At 38.8% G+C, this 27822-nt stretch overlaps 1 protein-coding gene across 1 annotated transcript in view; it reads right to left on the bottom strand.

Moving 5' to 3' along the window:
- Positions 1–27812, bottom strand: part of PDK3 (pyruvate dehydrogenase kinase, isozyme 3) — a 55168-nt gene extending 27356 nt beyond the window's left edge. Inside the window, exons 1-2 of the mRNA XM_010571302.1 lie at positions 27611–27812; positions 5579–5720 (exon numbers count right to left, since the gene is read on the bottom strand). Coding sequence (XP_010569604.1) covers positions 5579–5720; positions 27611–27716 — 248 coding nt within the window. The 5' untranslated portion in view covers positions 27717–27812. The remainder of the gene's footprint in view (positions 1–5578; positions 5721–27610) is intronic.
- Positions 27813–27822: the final 10 nt, after the last annotated feature.

Here is a 27822-nt window from a genome sequence, read left to right as displayed (position 1 = left end):
ATTTCATGTAACTTCGTTCATCCCTGGATCTTGATTTCCTGGTCATCCACTTTGTACAGATGTTAGTCTGCTCCCACATTCCTCAGAGCGATCCAAAATTCCTTCCAAAATAAAGCTCCAGGGAACACTCCCCAAAAGCCATGCTAACAAGACCACACCAAGCTGGTCCCACCACAGTACTCCAGAAGAGTACGCACCTTCACACACTCCCACATCTCCTCATGTTGTACCCCCGCCCACCCAAGCCTTTTCTTCAGGCTGAACAGTCCAGACAGCTTGCTGAATATCTCTAAGGAGATTCTCGGCTTCTTCCCATATGAAAGATGCTTCAGTAAATCTGTGTCATGAAAGAAGCGACAGCTTCTCTTGTGGCAAAGTCAGTCAGAAGAGGTTATTAGAAAGCTGCTCACCCCCACTTGTCATCATATAATATTATGCAACTCCTGTTTCTGAAGATCCAGGACAACCACCACACTTCAGAAGCAACACAGCAGGTGCTTTTTACTACAGACCTCCTACCAGAAATCTGAAACAAACATCAGCAACCCTCTGCTGATGCTGAGGCTAAAACAGCAATGAGTATTTCTGGTACTGAAGGCAGCCGATACCTGATTTTTGTGCTGTGTGGATTTGATTTGCTGTCTACCATTACTGCTATGCTGTATTGAGATTCATACTCTGGAATAATCAAACATTGCTACTCCTGTGCTGAAGGATCAACAGTTCTACTAGAGTTCTACTACTCAAATTTCTTCCCTCACTTTTACTACTTCTTCCAATCCCTTGACTAAATAAAGCTAGAAAAAAGTAATCTTACATCAAACAAACCTAACACACTGCCCAATGCCTACCACTATACGTCACCCAACCTGGGATGTTGTAATACCCTGTATATTATCCCAAGTCTCTAAATAAACTCAGAGATGCAAATGCTGTACATTTTTCTTTTATCCAGTTGTAATTTCCAGCTTTTACACAAAATTCATCCCCCCCTGCTCCCTCCCAAACAGTTCAAAATTAAAGAAATAAAGTAAAAGCTTGTTTAAAAGGAAATTTATAACTCTGGTTAGCTGTAATAAATAATTCACAACATTGTCTTCACCACCACCACAATCTGCCTAACAAGTGAGCAGCCAGCAATGCAGCTCACTCCTGTAATAGCTCTGTGTGTAAAAAAGGTCATTCCCCTTTCATAAAATTAATCTATTTCCTTGAATTTTCTTTTCATTTGAACTGTGAGTGCAGATATGGATAAATGATGGTGGTAACTACAGGATTTATCAAGCACTGAAACGCAAGACCTTGTGGTGTTTCAAACACACTTCACACACAATTACCAGCCAGCTAGAATAAAGGAGAAAAGTACCAGAATAACAGATGACTTGCTATTCTATTAGTAAATGAATACAACTGTACAGGACACAAATCTACAAAAAAAACCCCCACAGATGAAAAAAAGAGAATGTCAATTATATTTTGCTATCTTTGGTGAGTCATCAAAAGCAGAAATCAAAGCCTATGCCCTTCAAATCTGTTGTCTTTCCTGTGTTTACTTTTTTGTCACAATAGAGTACAATTCGTTGGGCAAACTCTTTGGTTTCAAGCACCCTTTAGCCTTGTTCTTTTGTTAATTACTGCCAGGTAGATTGAATTCGTGTTAGTCTGTCAAATGTAATAATTCTGGAATGGCACATTTCACACATGAAATCACTGTAAATGCCCATAATGTCAACTCCAGATTTTCTTTTCTTTTTTAATTCATGCAAAATACCTTTGCTTTTTCCCTAGGTGTATTTCACTAAGATTTGCTTTTTCCCTAGGTGTATTTCACTAAGATTTTCCCTTAGAATCTCACTAACACTAAAGCACTGAAAAGATAAAACATATCTCCATGGTAACACAATCTTGTTAGCATAGTCTGAACGCAAAAAATAGACAAAAAACAATTATTAATCCCCAAACTGTACTGATTTCTCTAATGGCTCTTTCCAAGGAGATAAATGGAAATTTATAGCCTTTTCCAGACAAAAGCACTAAAGATGACAAATTTGGTGAGGGTTAATCAAAATGTGAATTTTAGCTATGACTGAGTAGCATATTGTGCAAACCTCACACTCACTTTAGATACTTTACAAGCTCTGACCTCATCCATTACAAGGTTTTATTGTAACCATTTTCCCTCATCACATCAAATTAATGGTATCCTTTATTATGTAATTCTGCCATGTGTTCAATATCCTACCTGCAGTGCACTTTAGCTAGAATGCCCTCTTAAAGCTGGCCTAAAAAAGGCCCACTTCTTTGGAACTAGGAAGTTGCCCATTAATTTTGAAAAACTGAAAATAAGTTGCTGATCCCTAGCATGCTGGCTGTTGATCTGTCTGTTATTTGGAATCATTGGAGTTCACAGCTAGAACATATTAACTGTGTTGTTATTTTGATTCAATTTATTCCTTCCCTTGCTACACCATGCAAAACATACACATAAACTAACTTACAAACTCGAACTGGGACAGAGGTAATGTTTTACCTGCACAGACTGAAATGCAACACTTTTTTTGTTCATAGTTGACTTTGTGGGTAATGCCAGCTCTATTCAGAAAAGCACAGCTGAATAGCACAAAGGAAGGACAGCTGTCTTGCCTATCCTCATTGCTGCACGCATCAGACTAAGGAACACAGAAAAGAAGGAGGAAAAAAAAATGCACCTTTCCTGAGAGCAATCAAGCAATCAGTTGTAAAATCTGTTAGGCAGTACGGTGCAGTCAAGGAGCGTGGTATGGCAAGCAAAATGCCTACAGCATGACCATAAAGATGGATTAGAGAACCGAGAAGAGAACAGCGCTTGCCTGCAGCAGGGAGCATATTCTCAGTAGTGACAAGATGAGGTTGCTTTCCCAGGGACCTTAAGGGACTAGGAAATTTGTGCAATACAGAACATCACTGCCTGGCTGGACAGAGGGCTGACGGGAAAGGATCCATGCTATACAGTAGGCAGGGTTAATTTGTTTTCTTACTCCACCAAACCTAAGTTCCAGCTGTTTACAGAGCCACCTTAATCTAATTTAAAAGTTTAATAAAACCTACTTTAAAGATTAGGAGCTTTTTTGTATTTTTTGGCATGCTGACATTAAGGAATAGACTGGGAACTCAAATTTTAAAGCTCCAGCTAATCTGGAGTCTCACCAAAAGCACATAAAAACATAGGCTTCTAGTGCACAGTGGTAGCGTAATTAAATCAAATATGCTGGTGGCTACATAAATTACTGACAATTAGCAAATAAACAGATTAAGGTGAATAATGCATTGAATTACATCTTTGCTCACTTGTGGCAAATGTATGTCAGATTTTTTGTTTGCATGTTAATAAATTGTCAAGTTTCCTCAACCTATGGCATAGTAAAAATAAAGGAGCATGAAATCTGATCTGAAAAAAATTCCTTCTTGAAGTATCAAACAAGTGCATCAAGAAGAGGTTTCTTCATTTTACAAGTTCACAAAACAGCTGAATAGCTAAATTTATATTTATTCTACTGCATAAAATTCAGGAATCTCTTTCTAGATATGCCTAAACTTCAGATTTATAACTATGCTTCAAAACCTGCTATCAGCATAGCTGCGTAATACTCAAGGTCATTCCCACTGAAGTTAATAAAACTGTTCTGTTTTGGTCTTTTACTGATACAGTAAATTTTGCCCAAGGTTTAGCACCAGTGTATCACTAGGACTTATGATCTACAGGTAAATGTTTAAACAAGCAATAAAAACCTCTAAACAGAAATATAAGAAATAAACTTTTCAAAGTCCGTATCTATAATCAGAAAAACAACATGCTACAGTTACTTTTGTTACTTCTGACTTAAGATCACAAAAATATTCTTGCGTAATCGCAGTGAAGATATTCCTTGCCACAAAACCTGTTAGTTAACTGAGAATCAAAGTTAGAAGAACACTACAACAAACGTTTTGATTTCACACTTCCATCTCTGGGTTGGATGTCCACGTGAACTTCATCACAGTACAGTCTGATATTTTGGCACATTTAACAGAAAGCTATCAGTCTATAGGTGTGATAGTGCAAATCACATGATCATATAAAATACATGACTCGGACAAGTGTCTTACAGTCACTATATATTCTAAGACACTTGAGAGTGATTTTTTTTTTTCCCCTCTCAAATCAGTAGTATCTATTGCAGTCATAAAAGTCATCCCATGAGTCCTCAAACCTCTAAGAAAAAATTCTGAAGTGGGCATCCACTCTAAACACCCATTCAGTTCCTTTGCCAGAAGTGATCCAGATGTTGCTCAACTCTGTATTTGCAGGGCAGAAGCATATGCCACAGAACATGTATTTGGACTAAAAGAATTATGTAGAGCTGCTTCATTCACCTATCTGTCTACTTTTCACTAAAGACAGCTTCACGAGTCATCTAGATTAGAAAAGCCTAAAAGGCTTGCATATTATCCACTCTTTCGTATTTGGCATAACAGCTTCCAGTAACATCAGACATGATACAAGCCTTTAAACCTTACAAGCTGCCACTTAACCACAAAGTGATTGTTACTGGGTGGCTCCACGGCATTTACATTTATTTGAAGCACTTAATCACTATGTTTGAAATGGTCATCAAGACAGCTAGTGTTACCTTTCAGAAACAAACATATTTAAACCAAAGTACGCAGCATCACATACCCTAATTTATATTTTCCAAATCTGAAGCTTGACAAATATGAGACCAAACCCAGCAGTCAGTGTACAGTCAACGTGGAATTTTCTTGGCTCAAGGGCTATGACTGAACTTAACAGAAGCCTACAACGTTAGTCGCTGTTTAGTTAGACAAGCTGTTACTCACAAAGGGAAGTCTGTTGTATACTGCAAAGATATTTTTACATCAATTCTTTGTGTCAAGTATTTGCAGATAGAGAGACAATAAATACCCCACGAACAAAAATTTTTTAGAGCTTAATACATACAAGGCAGTAATCTCCAAATCTCACTAAACATGTAAGTAGGCTAGAAATAATTAATGTGGAAAAGATGACAGGACTTTGAAGCACTTCGGATTTACACTAGTTATTACAATGGAGAATGTTACTTACTGGACAACACCAGATTTCTGACCTGTTCTGTAACTTCCACTGAATACCAGGTTATGATTTTAAAGATATAGGAATAAAAAGAACAGATGGTTTAAATTTTCTTTCCATATTTTTGACAAAGGAAGAATACAGTGAAAGAACAGCTATTTCAAGAACTCATGTGTGCAATACAGTAAGGAATATTTTAAAAGCTTGCTCTTAGAAGTTATTGACCAATTCTAATTATCTGGGAGACAACAGTATGCTTTTACTAACTTAGAAGACTAACAAATTCTTATCTCCAAGATCCATATTAGAGTATTTACTTAATATGAGACAGAAGAAAATGAAACTTCATTTGACAAGAAACATGCATTATAAACAATTCAAGGCAGAAAACAGACTTCAGTTCAAGACAATTCAAGCTGAGTTGCAAGTAAAGCAACAAATACAGTGTTTTACACTTATTTTTCAATCCAATATTTTTAAACTTACCAACTCTGTACTAGCCCAACTGAAGGCCGGTTAAGTAAGTTATCAGGCAACAAATTGACTTCTCTCATTGTGTTAGCTAGTCGCACAGGAAGTTCTTTCCGCAGAAACATATAGGAAGTCTTCTCACATGCATTGTCACGACCTGTTAGAAGGAAGGAAAAAACACAGATGTCTGTTACAGCAGATCAAATTTTAGACTTCCCAGTGCTAGAAAATAAACAAAAAAAATCCACTCGTGGAAATAAAAACAGTTTAAAAATAATTTCTTTCAGTACCCACCTTCACTTCCTTCTCACTCCCAAGACACATATTATATACTTTTATCTTCCTAGAGCTTAACTCCTTTTTTCTGACATTCTTCCTAATTTCACATAATCTCATCCTCTCTCCTATAAATAAAAATCTCTTATCCTGTAAATAAAAATCATCAAATACCAAAGACTTGATATTAGCTCGAAATAAGACCCCAAAATACTAGCTTTTATCAGTATGACTTTTCTACTAAAGTGAGCTTTTAAAAAGTACATGCTGCACACGTAACAGAGGGTAAGGAGTGAAAACAAAGGGACAAAAAAGAATGGCAACAGCTGGCTGATGTTTCATGTCACAAGGTCTTCAAACCTACTAAGTACTTAAACATTTCAGCAGCACCTGGAAAGACCAGCCAAAGGTCATCATCCCTCCTAGGACTAGCCTTCAAGATGCTCACTAGCTACCTGGTAGGAAAGTGCAGTGCTCATCACCACAATGCCATTTGGAAAAGCTGCAGCTGAGATTACCTTGGACTTTCACTTTTAAAATAGAGTTTTATCCAGCACAGTATGGATAAAACATAAAACAGTCAGCAAGCAAATAAAAGGGATCCAGCAAAATAACAATGCTTTGCTGCGGACCTAGTTGGCAACAGTGATAATTCTCTGGAGCCACCCTATACGAACCAGAAGACTGATATGACCAATAGCATTAAGCTAAACTAGTTACTGGAGATACCTATAAAACTTTAACTACAAATATTTGAAAGTTTAAGATGTTAAGACTCTTGCGCAAGTAATTCAGATGGAAGATCAGACCTGACTTGACATACTTTTTGGTATTTACAGCATTTCACAAATGGGGGAACTCCCCACCATAACTAATTTCTAAAGAGTCCAGGTAAATTAAAATAATAAAAAAAAAAATCCATGTTTTACTTGTAATGAACAGTCAGTATTCTGCTTTTGTCTAGAAAGACAGCAAATGTCTTTTGTGACGATAACCAGTACAACCGCCTGCAAAATTTGTGAGGGAAGGCATAATACAAGCGCTATAAATTATGTTCAAGCAAACCAGAAAGCGTTAAAAGCACGGCTAGGCACACAATCACTGAGATTTGCAGTTTGAAAGACTCAAGTACAAAGTAACCAGCACAATCAAGGTGATACTTTTTAAGACAGTCCCATTATAATCAGCTGAACAGCAGAGTTTTCACCTTCTTTGCATAGGTAACATGCATTGATGGATTAGTTCCCAAACTGTAACACAGGCTTGGGGAAATATGCAGGAAGGATTAGGGTTTCCCTTTTTTCTTGCTCATTTAGGTATCACCAACCAGTGGATCATTAAATTCTATTGGTGTCAGCAATTCTATTATTGTTCTTCCAACAAATATTTGGACCTGTTTTACTTACTTGCATTTTCACATCTTCAATTACAAATACACACATCCTGTCAAAATTAGACAGAGGAAACAAGACATAACATTATTGTTTTCTGTGAAGCACAGTAATGATTTCAGAGTTCAACCCTTCAATTAAGTTAGATACCAATTCACCTACAATAGAGGATAGACACTTGTTTGTTCACAAGTCATTGTGTATAGTAGTTCTTTAGGAAGACTGTGGCTGGACAGCAGGAAAGACTCTGACTAGCTCACCATACACCTTCTGGGCTGGAAAAACCCTCAGGAACCAAGGCAATGACTGCTTCTTCCCAAGAGTGACTGAGAGCAAGTTTAGATATTTTCTAGGCAATAATAAGCAAAAGGGATGAGTAACAGTGCAGACAATGAGGAAATGTTGACGCACAGCCTGCGGGAGCCTGGGAAAGGGCACGGGGGCCCTTCACGGACACAGTCCCTGGGTTTGTGCAAGACAGACAACAAAAGCTGCTAGACTGGAAGGCAGGACTGGCAGAAGAGACCCACCTCCTCTCGTCCCACGAGCAAGGGCACATCTCTAACCTGTCTCACCCCAGCAGTTCTAAACTGTCTCTTTTTAAGGAGTTGCCTTGCTCTAACGTACAGCTACGTTTTAGGTACGGAGCCCTTTCGGGTCCCTTTGCATGCTCAGTGCAGGAAAAGGAAAAGAAGTTCTGTTCCAAGCCTGCTAACTTGAAGGCTTGCTTCACCATAACTTCAGTATATCTTTTTGGTTTGGGGCACGCAGTCAGAGTATCAGCTGCTTAGCTGCATCCAATTTATCTGAGCCTCCACAGAGTTGCTTCAGCTTCTAGAATAAGGTCAGTTTTCTGCTTGCGAAACAGCGCACACACGGGAGGAAAGGATGGCTATTCACTAGAATGAGCAATGATTAGATGTCCTCCAGCTTTTGAAGCAAAAAGCATACTGTGTCCTAACAGTTGCTCCGTGGCTGCTCTTCGTCACAGCAATGCCCATGCAACTACATTCATCAAAATGAGGAACATCCTACTAATTACAAAAAATAAAACCTGAGTCTTTAAGTTAGGTATTTTCTGACTATAATTTATCATACACAAGTAAGTCTAAGTTCTAAAGATCTTTCCAGAAACAGCATTCTAGTAAGCTGTAACACCACCTTTGCAGGTTTAGCCTATAGTCAGGTATAGGTTTTTTTATAGGTTGGCTTTATTTGTTACTTTTTTTTCAAAATATACAGCATTCTTTCTTGATTTTGTTATCACTCCAGCTGGGTCAATATACATTCCCAGAATCAGGCTTTTGTCTTAAGCACCGTAGGCTAAAGCCAGTTTAAATCCATCAGTTTCAGTTCAAGAGAATTTGAAGTCTCTCCCATGGTTAAAGTGAAAGTGAAACTTGTGAATAATCTCTCCTTGATTTACACTGCAGCCCCCAAGCAGTTACTCAGTAATACATATGTATAAAACAACAACCTGCTTACCTTTGCATGAATTCAAATGGAAGAAAGAATGCAGTATGCCCTAGTGCAGACTACGCTGCACTAGGCATCAAGGATTGTATTTAGCTTAATTTCCAAAAACAGGGGGTGTTGTGTCAGAGAGTTGATTAATTATGGTGCACTGAAGCCCAACAGTAGCAGCAGACTTCAAGGCAGAATGTAATGACATGGAAGTATAACGCTAGCATGGCATTATAATATACTAGGAGTACAGTTTTTGTTATGAATTACTAATAGAAGGCCCACTGCTTTTATACTTGAAGCAATGCACTGCAAATACAGCTTTATGCCATCTTAAATTATATGAAATTAGCATTCATTTTTAACTCTGAGTAGTCATGAATTTTCACCTATAAGTCACTGAATCAACTGTAGGAATACTGCAGAAGAGTCTGGTAAGAAGATGTGAGGATCACTGGCATAAAGAAAAAGCTTCACATACATATTTTATTTGTAATTTTACTGTCTTGAGTAGTCCTACAGACATCAGTGCAACTACTGGTTAAATACTGTACCAGAGACAGGATATAAACAGGAAAAGCATTTAAGACTTAAGAATAAAGAAAAAGCTGCGGGTCCACCTCAGAACAGCCATCCTGCTGTCAATGGCCAGCAACAAACTCTGAGCTCCAAGGCGGGGAAGTGGGACCTCACTGTTCAACTAACAACAAAACAGAAACTACACTGCTAGGGACAGAGAAGTTCCTAATAAAATTATCCATACAGCATTCCCACCCTGATATTAAACCTACAGCAAGGCCTTTGCCTTCACTTCTACTCCACTACTCATTATTTAACTATTAGTGATTATTAAGGGTTCTTTTTTGTCTTGCCTTCTTTACTAGTGCTTTCCATCTACTTTTTTTGAAGTAAAATGAGTATGTTCAAATTAAAAACAGCTAACCCACCACCAAAGACTTTTTCAAAGTTTTAGATTCAACTTTCTCTGAACATTGGATGTGCTTCCATTAAAATATTACACCTTTTATAACTAAGGATTTCAGTGCAACTTTTATATTCCTGACGACTTTGAATAAAGGCTAGGTTAACATTTCATCCTAAATAGTGTTTCAATACAAATATATATTCATTTTCTTTAAGTGAAGACTGATCTGCTGAGGTAGCATAGCAGTTTCTTTCTACAGACTCAGTAATGATATACAATATACTTCTGCTTAGCTGTGAAATACTTTAATTTAGATTTCAAGCACTTCTAACAACTTTTTGTTGTGCTCATTTGTTACTTCAACTTGTGCTTTTAATACTTAAATACTCAAAGCATTTTAGAAGATTTTAAAGCATTTTGTTTGGGTTTTAAAACTATTTTAAAGCAGATTAAAAGTTTTGGAGTGAGATTTCAAGATACTGAAAATTGTCTGCAAGTCAGAAGTTAGGGAAGATTTTCATTTCAAGAAAAACAGCTAAAAAAATTATTTCCTTAAACTGGCAGCTGCATAGGTTTCCAATATCAGCACCTCATTTGTGGATCTGCCCACATGCTACACTATATCCATGAAAGAAACATCAACTCAAGCAAGAGTTTGCAGTTCCCAAAGCCATGTATGAAAGATTAGAAATACTAGAAAGGAGAGAATGCCCAAGAAACCACAGCACCTGGAAGCCTTGGACCCTCTACAGCTTACTAAAAAGTCTGAATCCTGTTTCTTGAATTGACTGTTTCTAGCTACGTATCTATTGGAAATGTTTCAGTAAGCTGTGTAACAGATTACCCTCCAATATCTTGCTACCTGTGAGAACACAGAGAAACAGTCCAAGTCTTCAGATCCTTTCAAAAGCCAACAGAAATTCATTGCACAGTTTAGCTAGTCCTGAACATGTTAATGGAAAAAATAAAAATAAAGGGAAAAACCCCCTACTTCTGGAGGTATGCAAATAATAACTGTTCTCATGTCAAACAGCTGAGTTGTTAAAGATTTTAAATACCATTTCTGAGGTACACAAGCTGTACCTAAGCGACACCTAAGATTCGGCATTAGGAAAAGAAAACCCTTTCAGAACAGTACATCAGAAATGCAATTATTTCAGTTTTCACAAGTTCTGCACTGATTTTTGTCACAAGAGTTCCACAGAAGAATTAAGCAGTATTCTGCTTTAACAACCTCGTGAAGAATGGACAGATATATTACCGATATTGCAAATTTGACCCTTTCATTAATATGCAAGTTATCTCTAGAATTGAATTATACTTCATTAAAACTCCTGTCAACTTGATAATCAATGTTTAATGCAGGCAGAACAGACAAAAAAAAGGACATTTTAGTGGACAGCATCCATTTTATTTCATACATACACACTTATATACACAGAAACACACAAAGGAAATAGATCTCTAAAAGCATGCTTTAAAAAAAACAAACAGAAAATGGAAATACTAGAAGACTCAAAGTGAAACACTTCTTATCCACAAAGCCAAGAAGAAAGCAAAGTAAGACATCATATGATATACGGGGTTCAGAATTTTATACACATCATCAACTTTTATTTCCCAGTATCTGTAATACAGCAATACTTGATTTCAATTGAACAATGATTCAGGTTTCTTGCTTTAAGTGGAAGAATTCTGAAATGGGTTTCCTTCAGTGAGGAGTACCACATTAAGGCAACATAAAGAACAAACCATACAGCATACTACCGCTTTGCTATAGATCTACTCTGCTGCAGGGAACAAAGCAGCCCTGTACACTCTGCATGGTAGAAAATAACCCTATGAAGTAATTCTGTCTTCTAAGGGACTAGATTTTAATTCAGGGTCAAGATGCTAGATTATCTTTAGATTTTTACTCTTCTTGATGAAAGTTATACTTCCAAGCTGATAAGAAACTCCCAGATCATACCTACAGTGCTTATAACTCAACCCAGAATTTGACCAAAGAGGATGAAGGAAAAGCACATGTAAGAGAACACACTCCACTCAACACTGGTAAATTACATCAGTTTCTGAGCATCTTCTAAAAGGGTAGATGGACCAAGCAGAAATCCAGATGACCACAACAGTAAAACAGGCGGTGACAAAGGAATGAATGAAACTGACTGGATTTACCTAAGAAGAAACAGATAAACAATACAGCAGCACTCTTCAAAGCCTTACAGTTCACTACAGAAGAGGCAGCAGTAACCTAGTTCATCAAGGACCAAACAAGCATTAGACTCAAACTGCAGAAGACTCAAGTCATCATTTGACAGAAACTTCCTGACGGTAAAACACTGTAAAAGACAGCAACCTGCTCTGTCTTTTTGCCATCTCTTGTACTTGTGAAGTTAGACACCTGCCCCAAATCACATCAAGCTAGTTGATTCAGTCTCTGAACTGGAGATTAGACCAAACACTGCCTAACATTCTTTGTAGCCCTAATTCTCTCATGACCCAAGAGGAAGAAAGTCATCACCACATATCTCAATCACCTGCAAAAAGAAAGCAGAGCAATTTCACACAGGGAGAGAAACAAGCAAAAAGGGAGAACTCTGAAAGAAGTCAGAGTTAGTAAAAATGCAGCACGGATTGCATAAATTAAGTTATACAATAGAAGTTACTTTGACAGAAAAATGGCAATAAAAAGCAAGATATTTGTGAAGGAAGTAATCTTCAAATTATTTCAAATGATTACTACTGCATGCATACCTAGCGCAAAAACTGAAAGAAATGTCAAGTGTCACCACAGCAGGTCTTTAAAAAGGTTTAAAAAAAAAGGCAGTTGTTTAATAAATGCTCTACCATCTTCAATCTTCTGAACAATCTTACCTGTCTGGGCTAGTCGGTCACCCTATACAATAGTCACATAGAAAAGGATATTCATGGCTTCCTCTCTGCCACCATCAAATCTTCAAAACTAGCACCAAAGAGAGATTGTGATGCCAATCTTGAGACTTTTGTTCAAGTACAAGTCAGTGTAACATACTGACAACAGATACACCCTTCAACATACACAAAATGAGAAGATACATTAGTCGAACAAGGATCTAAGCAGTGATCTCCTGGACTTTACATCAAACTAAGGTCAGTGAAGAATGTTCTATGGACAACCACCTTCCCTATAACAGTCTTACACATGACAGAAACAAGCCAGGGTTTTTAACAACACAGTGGGAATGATACCTACACAAACATTGCTGCATTTGGAATGGTGACCATCCACGAGAGACAGTGTCTCTAAATGATAGTGGATTTGCTTATGCAGTGAAGTATGACACACCTAAGAACTGATTTGACTGTTCTTGCTCAAGTTTAAGTTGAGAAGATAGGTAAACTTATTTAAATAAGACAGTAAGACATTAAGACTTCATAAAAAGTTCACCCAGAAGGTGGCATTTAATATTAAAATAAATTTTCTTAGATGTGAAAAGGTTTTTTTTCCACCAAAAATAAATCATGCCATTTATTCAATTAGACAGGTATCAGCGGGGGGAAAAGGTAAGAAAACATAAATAAAACATGATCCAGAAGGTTCAACGTAACACAGGTCACAAAAGCAGGCTTGAACACATTAGGTCTTCTAAATGTATACGCCATCAGATGGGAAAAGATTAAAAGTGGGATGTTTCAGGGTTACATATCAGTATTATCACTGGTGGACCTTGAATCCAAAGGAAATTCAGGAAGCAGAGACCTACCTCCAGACAGTTCTCTCTACTAATCTATTTTCCCCACTCTGGGATTCAACTCTTGTCTGAACATTTACTCCTCTTTTCCCTGTTTTTCTCTTTCACCTTTTACCCCATAGTGCTAAGAAATGGAAAACAAATGTAACATTGATAACAAGGCCCACTCAGGCTCTAGGGATCATATGCCCATAGCACATTGGGGAGGAAAAAAAAGTATTTTTCAATTGGAAGGAATGAACATTTATCACAGTGCTCCCTCTGAATCAGTATCTTTTCAGTTCCTTCCATTGCAGTGATGGAATTAGACCTCTGTTGCAAAGCTAGACCTAAAGAAAACTTTTGTTCTGCGTCCTGCCACAAGAGGCACAAACAATGTAGAAGCAATTCACATACATGCAGCAGACCCTGATTCAATTCTGGCAAATGCTACAAATTGCCAGTGCAATACTACGCTGTCCAAGATTCAGATTACAAAAGGATTAGTTCCATACAGAAGGCTGTACACAAACCTTGATTTTGCTGCAGAAGAGGGCAGAAACTCAGCAGGATACCATGAACTCCGGTTCCTCCAGAACATTATCAAATGCTCTCAGTTCAGCTGCCAGATTCCCACATTCATTAAATACCCATTTGAGAAGAGACTACAGTAGTAGTCCTTCACAGTTGATGATCAAAGTCACCTGCTTTGAAAACCTAATATGGCTGCCACATCCCTAGCAGGTACTGGACTGTCGGGGTCACATCAAAAAAGCATCAGTAGTTTCTGAGTATTAACACTTATCTGTCAGAGGAGACAGGAAAAGAAGAAACTAAGTGCTCTTATTAGTCTTTTCACCACACCCAGAGGTCTAGTTCTCTCCATTAACTACGTATCTAACACCAAGCTGAGACAGTAGATACCACACTACTTTAACACTCAAAAGCAGGTAAGTCCCACCTGTTGTATGTCTGAGAGGAGGGACTCCATTCAGAGTCCATAAAAACAAGATCAGAAGCCTTTTGCCTCCTCTCCCTGTGAAACTACTACTATTGCTTTTATCTAGGGCAAACTAATGGAAGGAAGACAGGAAGGCAGGAGTGATCATATCTACTGTCTTCTCTTGAGCTTCCAGAGTACTTTTTAGCTCCTGTACAGGCAAACAAAACAAACAAACAAAAAAGTGAAGCAGAGGGATGGAGAAATCTTCGAATGAATACACAAGAAGATCAAGGCATCAGAGTGGACTGAGCAAAGGCTAAAACTAATAACTTGCTGCTGAAGCTAGGAAAACAGAACTAAAGAAGGTTTGATGAATTCCACTGATTATACACCATTTCTGGAGCATGAGCTATACATTAAAAGGCAAAGAAACCATGCTTGCACAGCACCAATAAATGTGGCTACAAGACAAAACAAAAAAGCCCAGCACAAAATCAAAACAACCCCAACTCCAAAAGCATTCCTATTCCCCAATAGAAATAAAGACATTTTCAGCATACTCTCTAGGTATTTATCTCACCAACCACTAAAAATACCAATCCCACAAAACACATACAGGGTTGGTTTGTTTGGTAAAAGACAGGGCTTTGTAAAACCCAATGAAGATGACGAAGCAAAGGGAAAAAGAACACACACAACATAACTGGAGACGCCGACTCTTGCTGACCCTCCCTCTCTACCACAGGCTGCCTTTGGGAAAGCTGCAGGTTGAAACTGGATTCCCTTTTCCAACCTACCACGTTGAGCTACAGGATAGCAACCACAGCCTGTACAGCTGTTCCAACACAGGTAGCCAGCAGATGGCCAAATTTAAGAATCCGGCCCAGACTAACCTTAGGTATTCAGCCTGGTTTTAGACATCTCAGACCTAAGCTTCAGCCCAAGCTCCATCACTGCTCTCTAAGGCTACTTCCACCAACACCTATAATTTTTTCATTAAAGTAGCCTGGTTCAAGGACATGCTTTCACTTGGCACATATGAGCAGCATTAAGAGATTGATTCTATGTCACTAAAGAAACTGGAGTAACTCTGAAGTTTCAAAAATGAAACTTGAAGAATTAAGGACAGGAAAATTATTATAGTTCAGTAAGATCTAAAAATAACATATCACTTTTATGAAGTCTGAACAATTAAGTTTTGTTAAACAGCTACTGCCAGAAAACCAGCTAAAGCCAGAGGAATTAAGTCTGCAAGTAAGCTTTCCCACATAGCTTGTTTCTGTTCTTCAGTCCAATTCCCACTACTAGTTGCACCTTTCCAGTCTAAAGGAAAGCACACTGATAGAGGTGCTTGAGTCTTGTCAGTCTAAATTATTTATGTTCACAGATGAAAGCTTAGTTAACACTGTATGAGCACTGATTTCCACTCTGTGCCATTTCATTAGTAGGTACAATCCAAACTAGCAAGCTCACATACTAGTTGACTTTCCAGTTAAACTTTCCAACAATCATGTGACAGCATACAGATAAATGACCAGAGCTGAACTACAGAAACAGTTGAGCTTAATAAACCATTTCTGATTTATGCAATTCAACTAACAACAGACTGAAGCACTCTTTGACTGCCAGGCCAACTGCAGCACTTACTTTCTATTCCAAAGGAAAATTTCAGGATACCATTCACTAATGAGAATGCATTAGCCTACGTTCTGTTGTCTAAATGACCAGTCCAAACCCCATTTACAATCAAAGGTCTAGACTTTAATTTAAGTGTGAAATCAAGCAAATATAACTACTCTTCAATTTGTATACAGAAAAAATATACTTACCTCCACTTATTTCCAAAATCTCTGAAAGAGTCAGCTTGTTTATGTCTTATGTGTATTAGTTATTACAGCCGTATAGATGAATACCACCAATGCCAAGAGAAAGTCAGTTCACATTTTCATGTAAATGCAGGTTAAGGACAAACTGTCAGACAGCTGTCATTAGCACAACTGGACAGCTCACCATGGACAAAATCACTACATTTATTATTAAATTAGCTATACACTGATGTAATAATAAATAACATAGTAGTAATAATAATATAATAAATCACAATATATAACTTGTGAACTCAAGTAAGCCTGTTTCAGTAAACGGTCCTCCAAATGAAACCAACTGTGCTGGCAAAGCAGCTTAACTTACTACTGAACTGGAACAGATAAACAGAAGGAATTAACAGATGCACAACACACTGCGTATCTATCAAAGTCTTAGTCAAACTGCAACCATTAATTTTAACTCTTAAAGCCACAGCCTTCCCTTCATAGAAAAGACTCAAGGGAAGAGGTATGTCTCTCAAGAGGAATTGATTATCAGGCAACCACTTGTAAAAGCTGTAAACCAGTACCACATATTATACAGAGTAGCCCAGATTAAAATAAAAGCATGAATTTTTAAAATAAGCTTCCCTGACCTAAAACTAATGTTAAACTGCTTACCACTGAATTCTAATGAAGTAACTTTTTGAATATTTTAAAGCATTTGCCAAGAGAAAACACAGTAATCAAAAGGATCTATGAAGTCTAATGCAGCAGCACTCCATTACCCACAGGCTGTATTGTTTTTTTAGACACATAGGCCCAAGGTTGTCTTTCCTTGGGGCAACTCGCAAGTAGGCCGAAAGTCAGATGAATCATTTTAGCAGCTAAGCTTCATCTTGCCCATATCACAGGCACTCCCCACAGCACATGGCAGGCAAAGAGCCAAAGTGTTCTTAGGAGAAACCATGGCCCAGGTCAGATTCCTGATCCTAGAGCAATCCATGCAACCCAAAGGCTCCCTCCCTAACCAAGGGAAAGAGCCTCTAAAAAACAAAAGTGGCTCTTCAAACTACACCAGCTCCTCTTCCACTAACACTCCTGAGACCCAAGCAGGGAAGAGTCTGAGAACAGAAAGAGGTGGCATACTGTGCAGCACATCAGCCCTGGCCTACACTGCGAAAGGGCTCTACTGCTTTCAGAAAGGAGATCCTCGACAAAACAAATTTAGTGTTTTGCTCTGGTGAGACTCAAAATCTTAAAACAAATTTAAAACTTTTTTTTTTAAATGTAGATGAGGCTTGAAACACCAAGCCAAAGAAACTTTATTCCCTATTTGTTGCTCTCTGATCAGATTCTGTTACAATAAACTAACCAGAAAAGACTGAATTTTGCTCCTTTGAGCTTATAATCACCTTTTCTGCCCATAAAAGGTGAAGATCTATTTCACACTGAAGATTACAATTAGATTTTTTAAATTTTTAACACTCTCCCTAAGCTCTCACAGCTTTGACAACTTCCTCCCTAACCTTTGTGGAAGACTTCCATAATTCCCCCTAACTGTTCCAGAATACAAATCTCTGCTTTATCCTTTAGTCCCTGTCAACATGCCAAATTCCAAATCTCCAGCATAAATAAAATTAACATTTATGAACAAAGACTCACACAGTTAATACCAATTACATAAAAATACTGCAAATACCATATGGTCCAGTTCCCCTTCAGTCTCAGTGAGGTGAAATGTATTAGACTGTTAAACATCTTGCTAGAAAATGCTTCTGATGATTAACAAACCACATTGCAAAAAAGAAGATTAGAGGACTCCTCTATGCCACTGTTAGTCACCAGGGTTCAAATGTATTTACCCAGTCTATAAAATCTTTAAGAAAAGCAATAAAGAAGGATGTAGCAGTTAAAATGTAATTTTTATTTTTTTTTTAGCAAAAAGCAGTTTTGTAACTTTTTAACTTTGCCTCTTTCTCTGTTTACACAGTCTTAAACCCAATTCTGAAAAAATCGATGAAAATTTGCACAAGTGTATTATTTTAAGGAATTAAGTTGGTTAAAGTATTTATAATACTGTGTTACTTATTTTACACTGACTACAAACTAATGTGCCAGGTTTTTTATGTATATACATACAGAGCAAAAGTAGCCTCTTCCCAGGCAAAGAAAATAATTTAACTAACAAGACAAAGAAACATGTATGATAGAATGTCACATTTACATAGAAAGATTCAGAGCAAAAAAGGGTCAATAATAGTCTCTTACTTGCTTACACACAAAGCATCAGAAAAAGAATTGTGTATTTCACAGTCGCAGTTCAGTGCTCTAATCCATCCTTTCGACCTACTATCCCAAGAAGAAAAATTACATTTAAATGACTCCAAGAACACACACAAAATCATAAACATATTTTAAAAGGGCTAAGTAACAGCCTGTAAAATAGCTTTAGCAATTTTGGGGAAAAGGTGGCTTTTAAAAACTACTAATATATAGTAAAGATAACTGGCATCTAGAAGAGCTGCTTTAGTGTAGTCACTATGGAATTAGATAAAACAATTCCTGAATCTACACCTAATTCTATTACAGATTATACTGGTTTGGGCCATGGGGAACTAGATAAATACTACTCACTCTCCACAGAACAGTACTGTGAAGATCAATGACTGCTAGTGAAACATAAGAGTATATACGAAGTGTTATTCATAAATGTGTACTGAGTCTGGCTGGGATGGAGTCAGCTTTCCCCACAGCAACCCACAAGGTGCTGTGCTTTGGATTTGTGACCAAGTGTTGATGACACACCAGTGTTTTGGCTATTGCCCAACAGTACTTGCACAGGATGAAGGCTTTCTCTCTTTCTCCTGCATCCAGCCCCTAACCCAGCAAGTGGGTTTGGGGGTGGGTAAGAGGCTGGAAAGGGACAGAGCCGTCACAGCTGACCTAAGCTGGACAACGGGATGTTCCATATTACATGATGTCATGCCCAGCAATGAAAAACTGGGTGGCTCTGTCTCCCAAGACAGCCATTACACCAAGACCAGCTGGGCATCAGTCTGCTCGCGGGAGGTGGCAAGTGACTGCCCTTTGCATGACTTGTTTCTCTTCTGCTTTCTTTCCTTATTAAACTGTCTTTATCTCGACCCACAAGTTTTCTCACTTTTACCCTTCCTATTCTCTCCCCCAAGCCAATAGCAAGCACCTGCAGGGGTGCTCAGCTCCTGGATGGCGTCATCCCACCAGAATGCTGCACATCTATGTTAGCAATCTCATCTGAATGTTATTCCATAGTTTTTTTGTGGGTTTTTTTTTTTAATTAAGAGTTTCATGTGGTACTGTGCTGAAACTTCATAAAAAGCCAGATATTGCATCTGCTGCTGCTGCCTTAGCAAACATCAAATTAACTGGGAAATCAGACTGCCTCAACATAATTTATTGTCTCTTTACCACCTTATTATCTCTTGGTGCTTATCTATGTATTACTTCAGCATTAGCTCTATCATTTTTTTCAGCTACTTCAGTCCACCTGACTTATTCTAATGTCCTCTTCCTTTTCTTTGAAAGACAAGTACAAGTTGTGTGTTTTCCCATTTCCACAACCCTGGGGCCATCACCATCGGTTATTTCCATGAAGCCTGTAAGCAACAGCTGTGCTGCACAAGGCCGCTCACATTTGCAGAAGAAAGCATCCAGCTACTCACAAAACACAGCATTGGCTTACTTCTACTGGCACCCACTAAGCCAAGAGGATCGAGACTTATTTCAGCTTATCTAAAATTTGTATCAGGATAAGGGGGGAGAGTTGTGATTTCCTTTCAGTTTCTGGATATAATATATCTTTTTCTAAAGATCAAAGCAAAGATGAATTCAGCAGTCTTTATCATTAAGTACTTACTTTAGTCAAGTAAACGCTACACTTCATTCTCCCCAATTACTATAAATTATCTCAGCATCTTTTTCCCTCTGTTTTTCTATCCCATGACTTTTCACCTCAGCTGTTATTTGTACTGTAACCCGAGATACATGTCCTTGCTTCCAGTTTTCATATGATTGTTTTTTAATGAACAGTATTTCTGGAATTCCTAACACTGCTCTGCTGCTCTCGTATCTTTTACCTGCATCAGAATTTCTCTTTCTGAAATTGACAGATCATCTTATATTCCTTATGTCTTAGGAGAGACCCTTTCTACTGATTTCCTTAGCTTATAAAAGTTATGCTACTTTAAAATTACTAGCTGTCATTTCTCCCATTCCCAACGGGAAGGAATGCTATCAATTCATGATCATTTTCATTGAAACTTAATTAAGATCTGGATCTTCAAGCACCTCCTTATTAGTCCAAATCTAGTCTAAAGCAGGCACTTCAAAAATTTCTACCCATTTCTGGAAGAAAAAGGTGTCCCAAACATTCTTAGATCTTCAAGAACTACAGATGCTATCTTTTTGTCCTTCCAGAAAGTAGTTTTGCCAAGCCCTCAACTTTTGTCACGCTGTATTCTTTATCATTTCTGTTACTTGTTAAAAAGAAAAAGAAAAAACAAACAAAAAACTAGGACTGTTTACTGCTTCATGCAAATTAGGCGTTCTTGTCCTCTTTCTTTCACCAGAAGACATTCAACTATCTGCTTCAACACCATATCGGCTTCAGCAAAAAAGTGCGCAAGTATGCACACATGTACGTAGGCAGCGTAACATCACCTCCCTTTCCGAGCACCTTCGGCAGAGGACTGCAGCAGCTACTTTAGTCAGTCCAAAGACAAACAGAACACAGACCAAGAAATTTTCTGCTGTGTAGGGAAACAAAACACAATCAATTCCATCAGTTGGAGGATGGTCACTTGCAGACTAGTAGCCCATACTTAAAGGCAAGAAGTGGCCAGTCAAATCACCTACTGAAGGCAGAATTTCCAATGCTTACCTTTGCGAGAGCCAAAAAAAAAAAATCCACTGCCTTGGTGATCCAGTTTGGAATTTGTACTATAGCTATACTAAAATACTGAATTCAGAAGCTAACATTTTTCTTGAGAACTTTGCAGAACTGCACTAATGAAGATTTAACTAGCAGTATAAAATTTGAAAACAAACTTTTTCTGGGGGGGGAAAAAAAGGTGACTATCAAACAAGCACACTTAATCCCTGAAACAGCCTCCAGAAGTGACTGATACAGATAATTTTGTAAATGAAATGCACCATGATCTAATATTACATAGTACTCCCACCTGCACAAATACCTCTATCATATCACAGTTCAATAGTGACTGCTGAACAAAGTTATCTAACTGCAATGACTCTCCCAGGCCTTCACAACAATCAATATTAGGCCCTACAAAAACATTCGATATTATATATAGTATTGAAATATCACTGTCTGCCAGAGACTGGCAGAGCTGTAAATAGTAACAGGTTATAAATAACATTTGCATCAAACAAAGGTTTCCAGCTACTTGCTGTGCTACAGCCCATTCAAAGAAAACCCTTTTTCATATTATATGCAAACTTAATCCATGCTCATATCTAGAGAATGAAGGACTGAATACAGAAAAACAATAACCCCAAAATAATTCAAGAACAAAAGCAGACAGACAATCCAGCTTGCACACCCAGCTTTCACTGTGACAAAAGGATAGCCTTTCAAGGTAAAAGCAAAACAGCAGTAAAATTATTCTATTCCAACGTTAGGCAAAACTCCTATCAGGATTCTATTTAAAGCTCTAACAGACATATTTGAAGAATAATATTGAAAAATCCTTGAAAAGCCAAAAAAATAATTCCATGGTGTTTTCATAAGGCTTGAAATAACTCATTTAATGAATGTATTTAGCTTTACAAAATCAAGACAAAATACTCCATCACAATGTACAAATACCTCATAGTGAAAAAATTCCAGGCATCAAAGTATCCCAACCTACCAACAAAAGCTGTAACAAAATTGCTGGCTGGAAGTTGAAACCAGTCAGATGAAAATAAAAGACAGTAATGCCTGACTAGCACTCATCTTTCTGATCCGATTCAGTGGTTAGCACACCAATGGTTAACATTCATGATAAGAGGAAATTTTTTTTGAAGATGCATTTAAATCAAGTGTGAAGTTTTAAGGTCAATGCACAGACAGTAGAAAAAACATAGCTGCAGGCAATAAATGGCAGGTAATTATTTAACATTATCTTTTAGCCCTAAACTTTGCCAGTGTCTTAGATGCACAGTCTCCCCACTAACACTGCGTAAAAAAAAACCAAAAAACAAAAACCACAAAACTTCTAATACCTTTGTGTGTAAAAAAAAATCTTCCAATAGTCATCTTCCATCAGAACATTAATAATTATGTTTGGAGACATAAGGCTGCTTTTGATCTCTACTTTCCCACCCCCACATCTTGTTGTTCAAATTGTATCTGCTAGCTACCTTTTCAATGGCACATTTTCAGTTCCAGAGCTGATGCATGCCTGCTGCCAACAAGACAACAGGCAGAGGAAACGCTCTTGCAGAAACCTGATCTAATACTGCAGGTGCAACTCACAGCAATCACCAGCAATGCCAATACCTGGTTTACTCTTTATATCAGTTTTGGAAGAGGCCTACAAGCTCCCTCAAGACAGGTAAGTTTGATAAGTACCCCACAAACTAAATTTCATACCAAAAATTATATTTGAAATGGGGAGTATCCATTGCTCATCTTTTCCTCCAGATATGCCCCAGGACACACCGGTTCCCAAACTGCATACACTCACTGTGATTATCTGCTGCATGCTCAGCTGTTCACAGTACAGTAAAATTACTAAATTACAACCTTTGCAATATTTTTCAATGCCAGTAGCTGTAGCAGTTGCCACAAATATTTTGATTACAACCTACAAAATCAGGATCTCCTAAGCTACATTCCACAACAAGAACTCACTATAATTCACTTTCTTCTATCTTAAGTATATACATGACTTTTTTGTCCAAACCCATTAGTAACTATGTGGTACATGAACACTAACACATGACAAATAAGGAAGGGTAAGTGCCATTTTGTTAAATTTTACCTATATGTTCAAAGAGCTAACAAAAAAGCAAAGTTTAACCCCACAGGCACAAAATTCATCCTAAACATGTGGTATGAGACTTAAGCCAGAAAGGGCTAGAATACAGCTAAGTACAACTGGCCAAGATACCTTTAGTAGTAAACAAGCTCCAGAAGCACACAGCACATGCTTTTCACAAAACAAACCTCAGACTCACAAAAGTCTCAGGCATTGCATCAGCTGAGCAGTAGCAATGAGTATTACACAAATATAGTATACTGGCATACATTCACAATTTAGCACTTGCACAACTTCAAATGACTCTTTCATGCATGACCAAAGGATTAGACAATTTATATTTCACCTGTGTCTTCATTTGTGCTTAATTATTTCATCTGTAACCTTTTCAGTACAACCATTTGTTTCATGAAACATTCATTAATATCTTTACTGTCAACTGAGGTACCCCAACATGACCCAAACCAAGCAGTTGCATGGAGCTTGCTAGCTCGGGCACAGATCAGCATTAGTACAGCTGTAAGACTTTAGGCTCACACCTAGCCCTTATCAAGCCAGGTTGTACTGCAGGCAGAACGAGCTCAAGTCTCTTTGTGTGTTTTTTTAAATGCCAGGACACTCCTAGACACAGAAACTCTACTTTCCTCATATAGACCTACCTGCCTGATGGGTTATTTACTTCCCCCAGACATACATGACCGATTGATTACTCATGTATGTAGGTGCTGATGCAGATTATTGGTATTTTGGATTAACCTGTCATCCTCTAAGGCCTACCTTACACTCTGAAGCAAATCCAAATTGAGATGCTATATCAACATGGATCTCCAGTATGGGCATTTTTTTTTTCTCAAACAGTCTAGCCCCCAAAACATAAAGACTCATGTACCCGAATGTTAAACTACATCTCTACTTACAAGTTCATCTCAGAAAAGATATTTTAGTAATTACATCAAACTAGGTCATTTAGGAATGCCCACACTTGGAAATCTACCAAAATAACTTCCAGGGTAACTAGTCTGGAAGTACACAGCTGAATCCAGTTGGTTGGTTTTGTTTTTTTCCAGACCAGAATAATTATGGATGCCTGGATAAACCTGGAGTGACATGCTAACATTAAACAAGGTCAAAACTTGTTTATATTAAAACACACTTACAGAAGGTCATTCTTTTGCAAGGGAATAAGATTGCACAAGAATCTTGGGAAATGCACTTTGCAGGAAAGAAACTGAAAGAACAGTATTCAAGAAGAGTATGCAAACAGAAAATGAACACACATAAAGAAAAAAGCAGCACAGACAATCTGAGCACTCATGCTTTGTGACATGGAGGTCCCAAGCCCATGACACAGTAACCTCTTGCATAGTTGTGGCAGCTACAAAGATAGCTGCAAGCTCAACAGCAAGTAAATCACATATGGCAGAACATGGTATGTAGACACACACAGGACTCAGCTATAAAAACCAACTGAGAATCACTGCTTTAAGTATTGCTTTCTGTTTTGTTTCACAGGTTTTTAGTACTAGTGAGTTAGCTTAAACAGCCAAACTGTCTTTTAGAGTGGTTTAATTAACTGATTTAAGCTACCTGAGAAGGTTTTAAAATAAACATCATTGATTTCTATCATTGGAAAGGAACAGGGACTCCACAGCCCTACTAGGCACACAACAGTATTCCATACAACCCACACTTACACTTATAAAAGCCTAAGCTATATGTCAACATACATTGCCACCAACTGTGTTTGAAGGGACTCTTCAGCCCACAAGAAATGTTAAGTTTCTCTCCCCCTGCTCACCAGGATTTTGCAGAGACAAATTTAGAAGGCAGTTTAGCCTAAAACAATGCAACCAATAAAAAAAAAAAAAGACATAAAGACCATATTGTAGTTTCAATATTGTCAGAAATTAAGTCAAAAATCCTTCTCCAAATAAATTTGAATTACAGTAAGTGCAAATTCTTTTTTTTTTTTTTTAATACAAGAAACACACATACATCAGACCACAAAATCACAGACTGCCATGAGAGGGTTATTCACACATTTCTTTTGGGCTTATTCAGTGTTTGTTGAAAATTTAGCCATGTTCTTGTAACACAAGCACTACATTTACATAGCTCAACACAAACACCATTCCTTTTAAAGTGAGACATTAGGTAGCCTCTATGAGCTGACCACAGAACAGAGTGTCTTCTTCCCCTCAAACATTCAGGCTGGGTAAACACAACTGAACTGCACCTCGAGTATCATGCTACTTACGCTTGGCATATTTTCTCTCTTGAATACTCGTGTCCTGTGCCACCAGCAAATTCTTTTTTGGGTAATTCAGGTATAAGTAACACAGCTCCCTGATACAGTGCATATTGTCCAGGCCTTCCATGCCTCGAGTGGTAAAACTCTTGCACCAACATCTTATGTTTTGTTGCCAATTTCTCCTCTAGGCCTCTGAAGTCTCCAACAGAACTTGAAACTACCCAAAGCCATCAACACCTAGGATCACACAAGTTAAGTACATTGTTTTTAATCTATTTGATTAAACTGCTGTAATCTTCTTACTCGAGGTTTCTTAAGTAAATACAGGCACTAAAGAGAAAGTAAATGGAGATGTTAAGTGGCCCACAAGGCTTATTAACATCAAGCTGATAGTTTTAGCAAGGCTGATGCGACATAAGACTACTAATCTTAGAAACTCCTGGTGACCTTAGAAGCCTAAACTGTAGGCATTTTTTTCTTCAAAGGTTTTAAATGTCAATGACTATATAGTTTCCTATCAGTCTTAAGACATGAATACACTTAAAATACATAGCCTACACACACACAAGATTCCACAGACACATCCAGCGACAACAGACTGGAGTACATCCAAAGAACAGAGCTGGCCACGCTGTAACATACCGTTCTTACTCTGTTCATTTCCACTAACATAAACCAGTCTTAAAATCATAAAGACTACTTTTTCCTGGAGTATCATGAGGCGCTTTTCAAACCATAAAGTAATACAGATACTACAATGTTAAAAAAAAGTAGCATTATTAAAAGGCTGCCACACAAGAGATGTCCAAAAGCAAGTAGTAATGCAGGGGCAACTTAGAACGGTAGAAATCCTTACCAAAAAGCAAAGTTTTGCTGGAACACCGAAGTCATTAAAGCAAAAACTGAAATCTTTACACTTCTCTAGCCACAACTGAAAAGCCTCACGAACGTTAATACTTCCCCAGCAACAATTTACAAACCCAGCTTTCAAACAGACAATGGTGAAATGATTTGTTTAGTGCCAGGGCTAAAATAAAGATATTCTAAGTTTTAGGCCATTGCTCTTGCCAGTACAGAAAGACATGGCATAAGGAGCACAAACGCCAGAGCAGGGGAGGCACAGCAGCAAAGGAAGGGGTGGGGAAGCAAAAACAAACGCACAAGAGTAGACCAGAGAAGGAAAGCATGGGTTCTAGTCAGGCTCTCCTTTTAGCGTGACACAGGACAAGGTGTGATTTTTTTTTTAAAATGGCAGAAGACCCTGTCTCACTGAGATGTGGTAGCAAGCCCAGCCCTGGCTCTTCATACTCACAGCATTCTTTCACTAACACCATTGCCAAAAACGTGCAATTGTTTCCACTTTTAATAACTTTCTGGCTTAACACCACTGGCTCACTTTTGCCTCCCCTTACCTTTAGCATAAAAGTGGAATGAAGGAACACTATAAAGCTTTATGGTGTTACACACGGTCTTTGTATTTACTCTACCAGGAGCATTCATAGGACAATAAAATCTAAACAACTCTTGTGTCAGAGAGCAAGAGCCAAATAACCTCTGACACAGATATGAGAAGTTTATTGTTATCTAGATCGAGACGTCAGTTTTCTAACAGCAACACGAGTCATTCCTGGGTTTCAGTCCAGCACTGCCGAAAAGAAAAATGCTATTTATCCATCAGCAACGCTTCCTAAAGCGCATGAATCGTCCCCGAACAGGTGCCCTGCGCAAGTCCTGTCAGAGTTTACACCTCAGGCTTACTTAAACCAGTCTCTGCACGGCACACTAAAACGTTCGCATTCAAGACCAGCGACTTACTCTCCCCTTCGGTCGCTAAGCTCGCAAACCTCCAGGTCAGAAACCCTTATTTTTTTAGAACCCTCCTTCCCCACGCCCGGGAACAACTCAAGGACAGAGGGGCAAGCCTGCCTCTCCAGCCTCCTGGCACCTCACCTCAGGACGCCGAGGCGGAGCAGCGGCGGCGTTTACGGCCGGCTGTCACCACAGGAGCCCGCCTCCCACGCACGACGGTCCCCACGGGGCCCTCCCGGACCCCCCCCCCCACACACACACACACCCCGTGACTGCGCACCCCGCGCTCCCCAGGCCCCGCCGCCCAGGTGCCGGGTGAGGAGACGCGGCCTAGGCGCCGGCCTCCGCCGCCGCTCACCCCCCTCCCCGGTGGGCCCTCGCCGCTCCTGCGCCGGGCGAGAGCCGCCGTGACATTCCACCACCGCCGCCCCCCGGCCCCGCCACTCACCGAAGTCGAGGAACTGCTTGATGGAGAGGGGCGAGGGGGAGAAGCGGGAGTAGTACTCGATCTGCTTGGGGATGGGGCTCTTCAGCAGCGCCCCGCACAGCCGCATGGCGCGGCGCGGCCCGCCCGGCTCCCCCCCTTCTTCTTCTTCTCCTCCGCCGCTCCTCTCCTCTCTCCCTCCCCGGCAGCGGCACTAGGGCGCTGGGGCGGCGGCG

The sequence above is a fragment of the Haliaeetus leucocephalus genome, unplaced genomic scaffold, assembly GCF_000737465.1.
Source record: "Haliaeetus leucocephalus isolate CR32 unplaced genomic scaffold, Haliaeetus_leucocephalus-4.0 Scaffold317, whole genome shotgun sequence".
Classification (NCBI taxonomy): domain Eukaryota; kingdom Metazoa; phylum Chordata; class Aves; order Accipitriformes; family Accipitridae; genus Haliaeetus; species Haliaeetus leucocephalus.
This window is presented reverse-complemented; position numbering and strand designations above follow the sequence as displayed.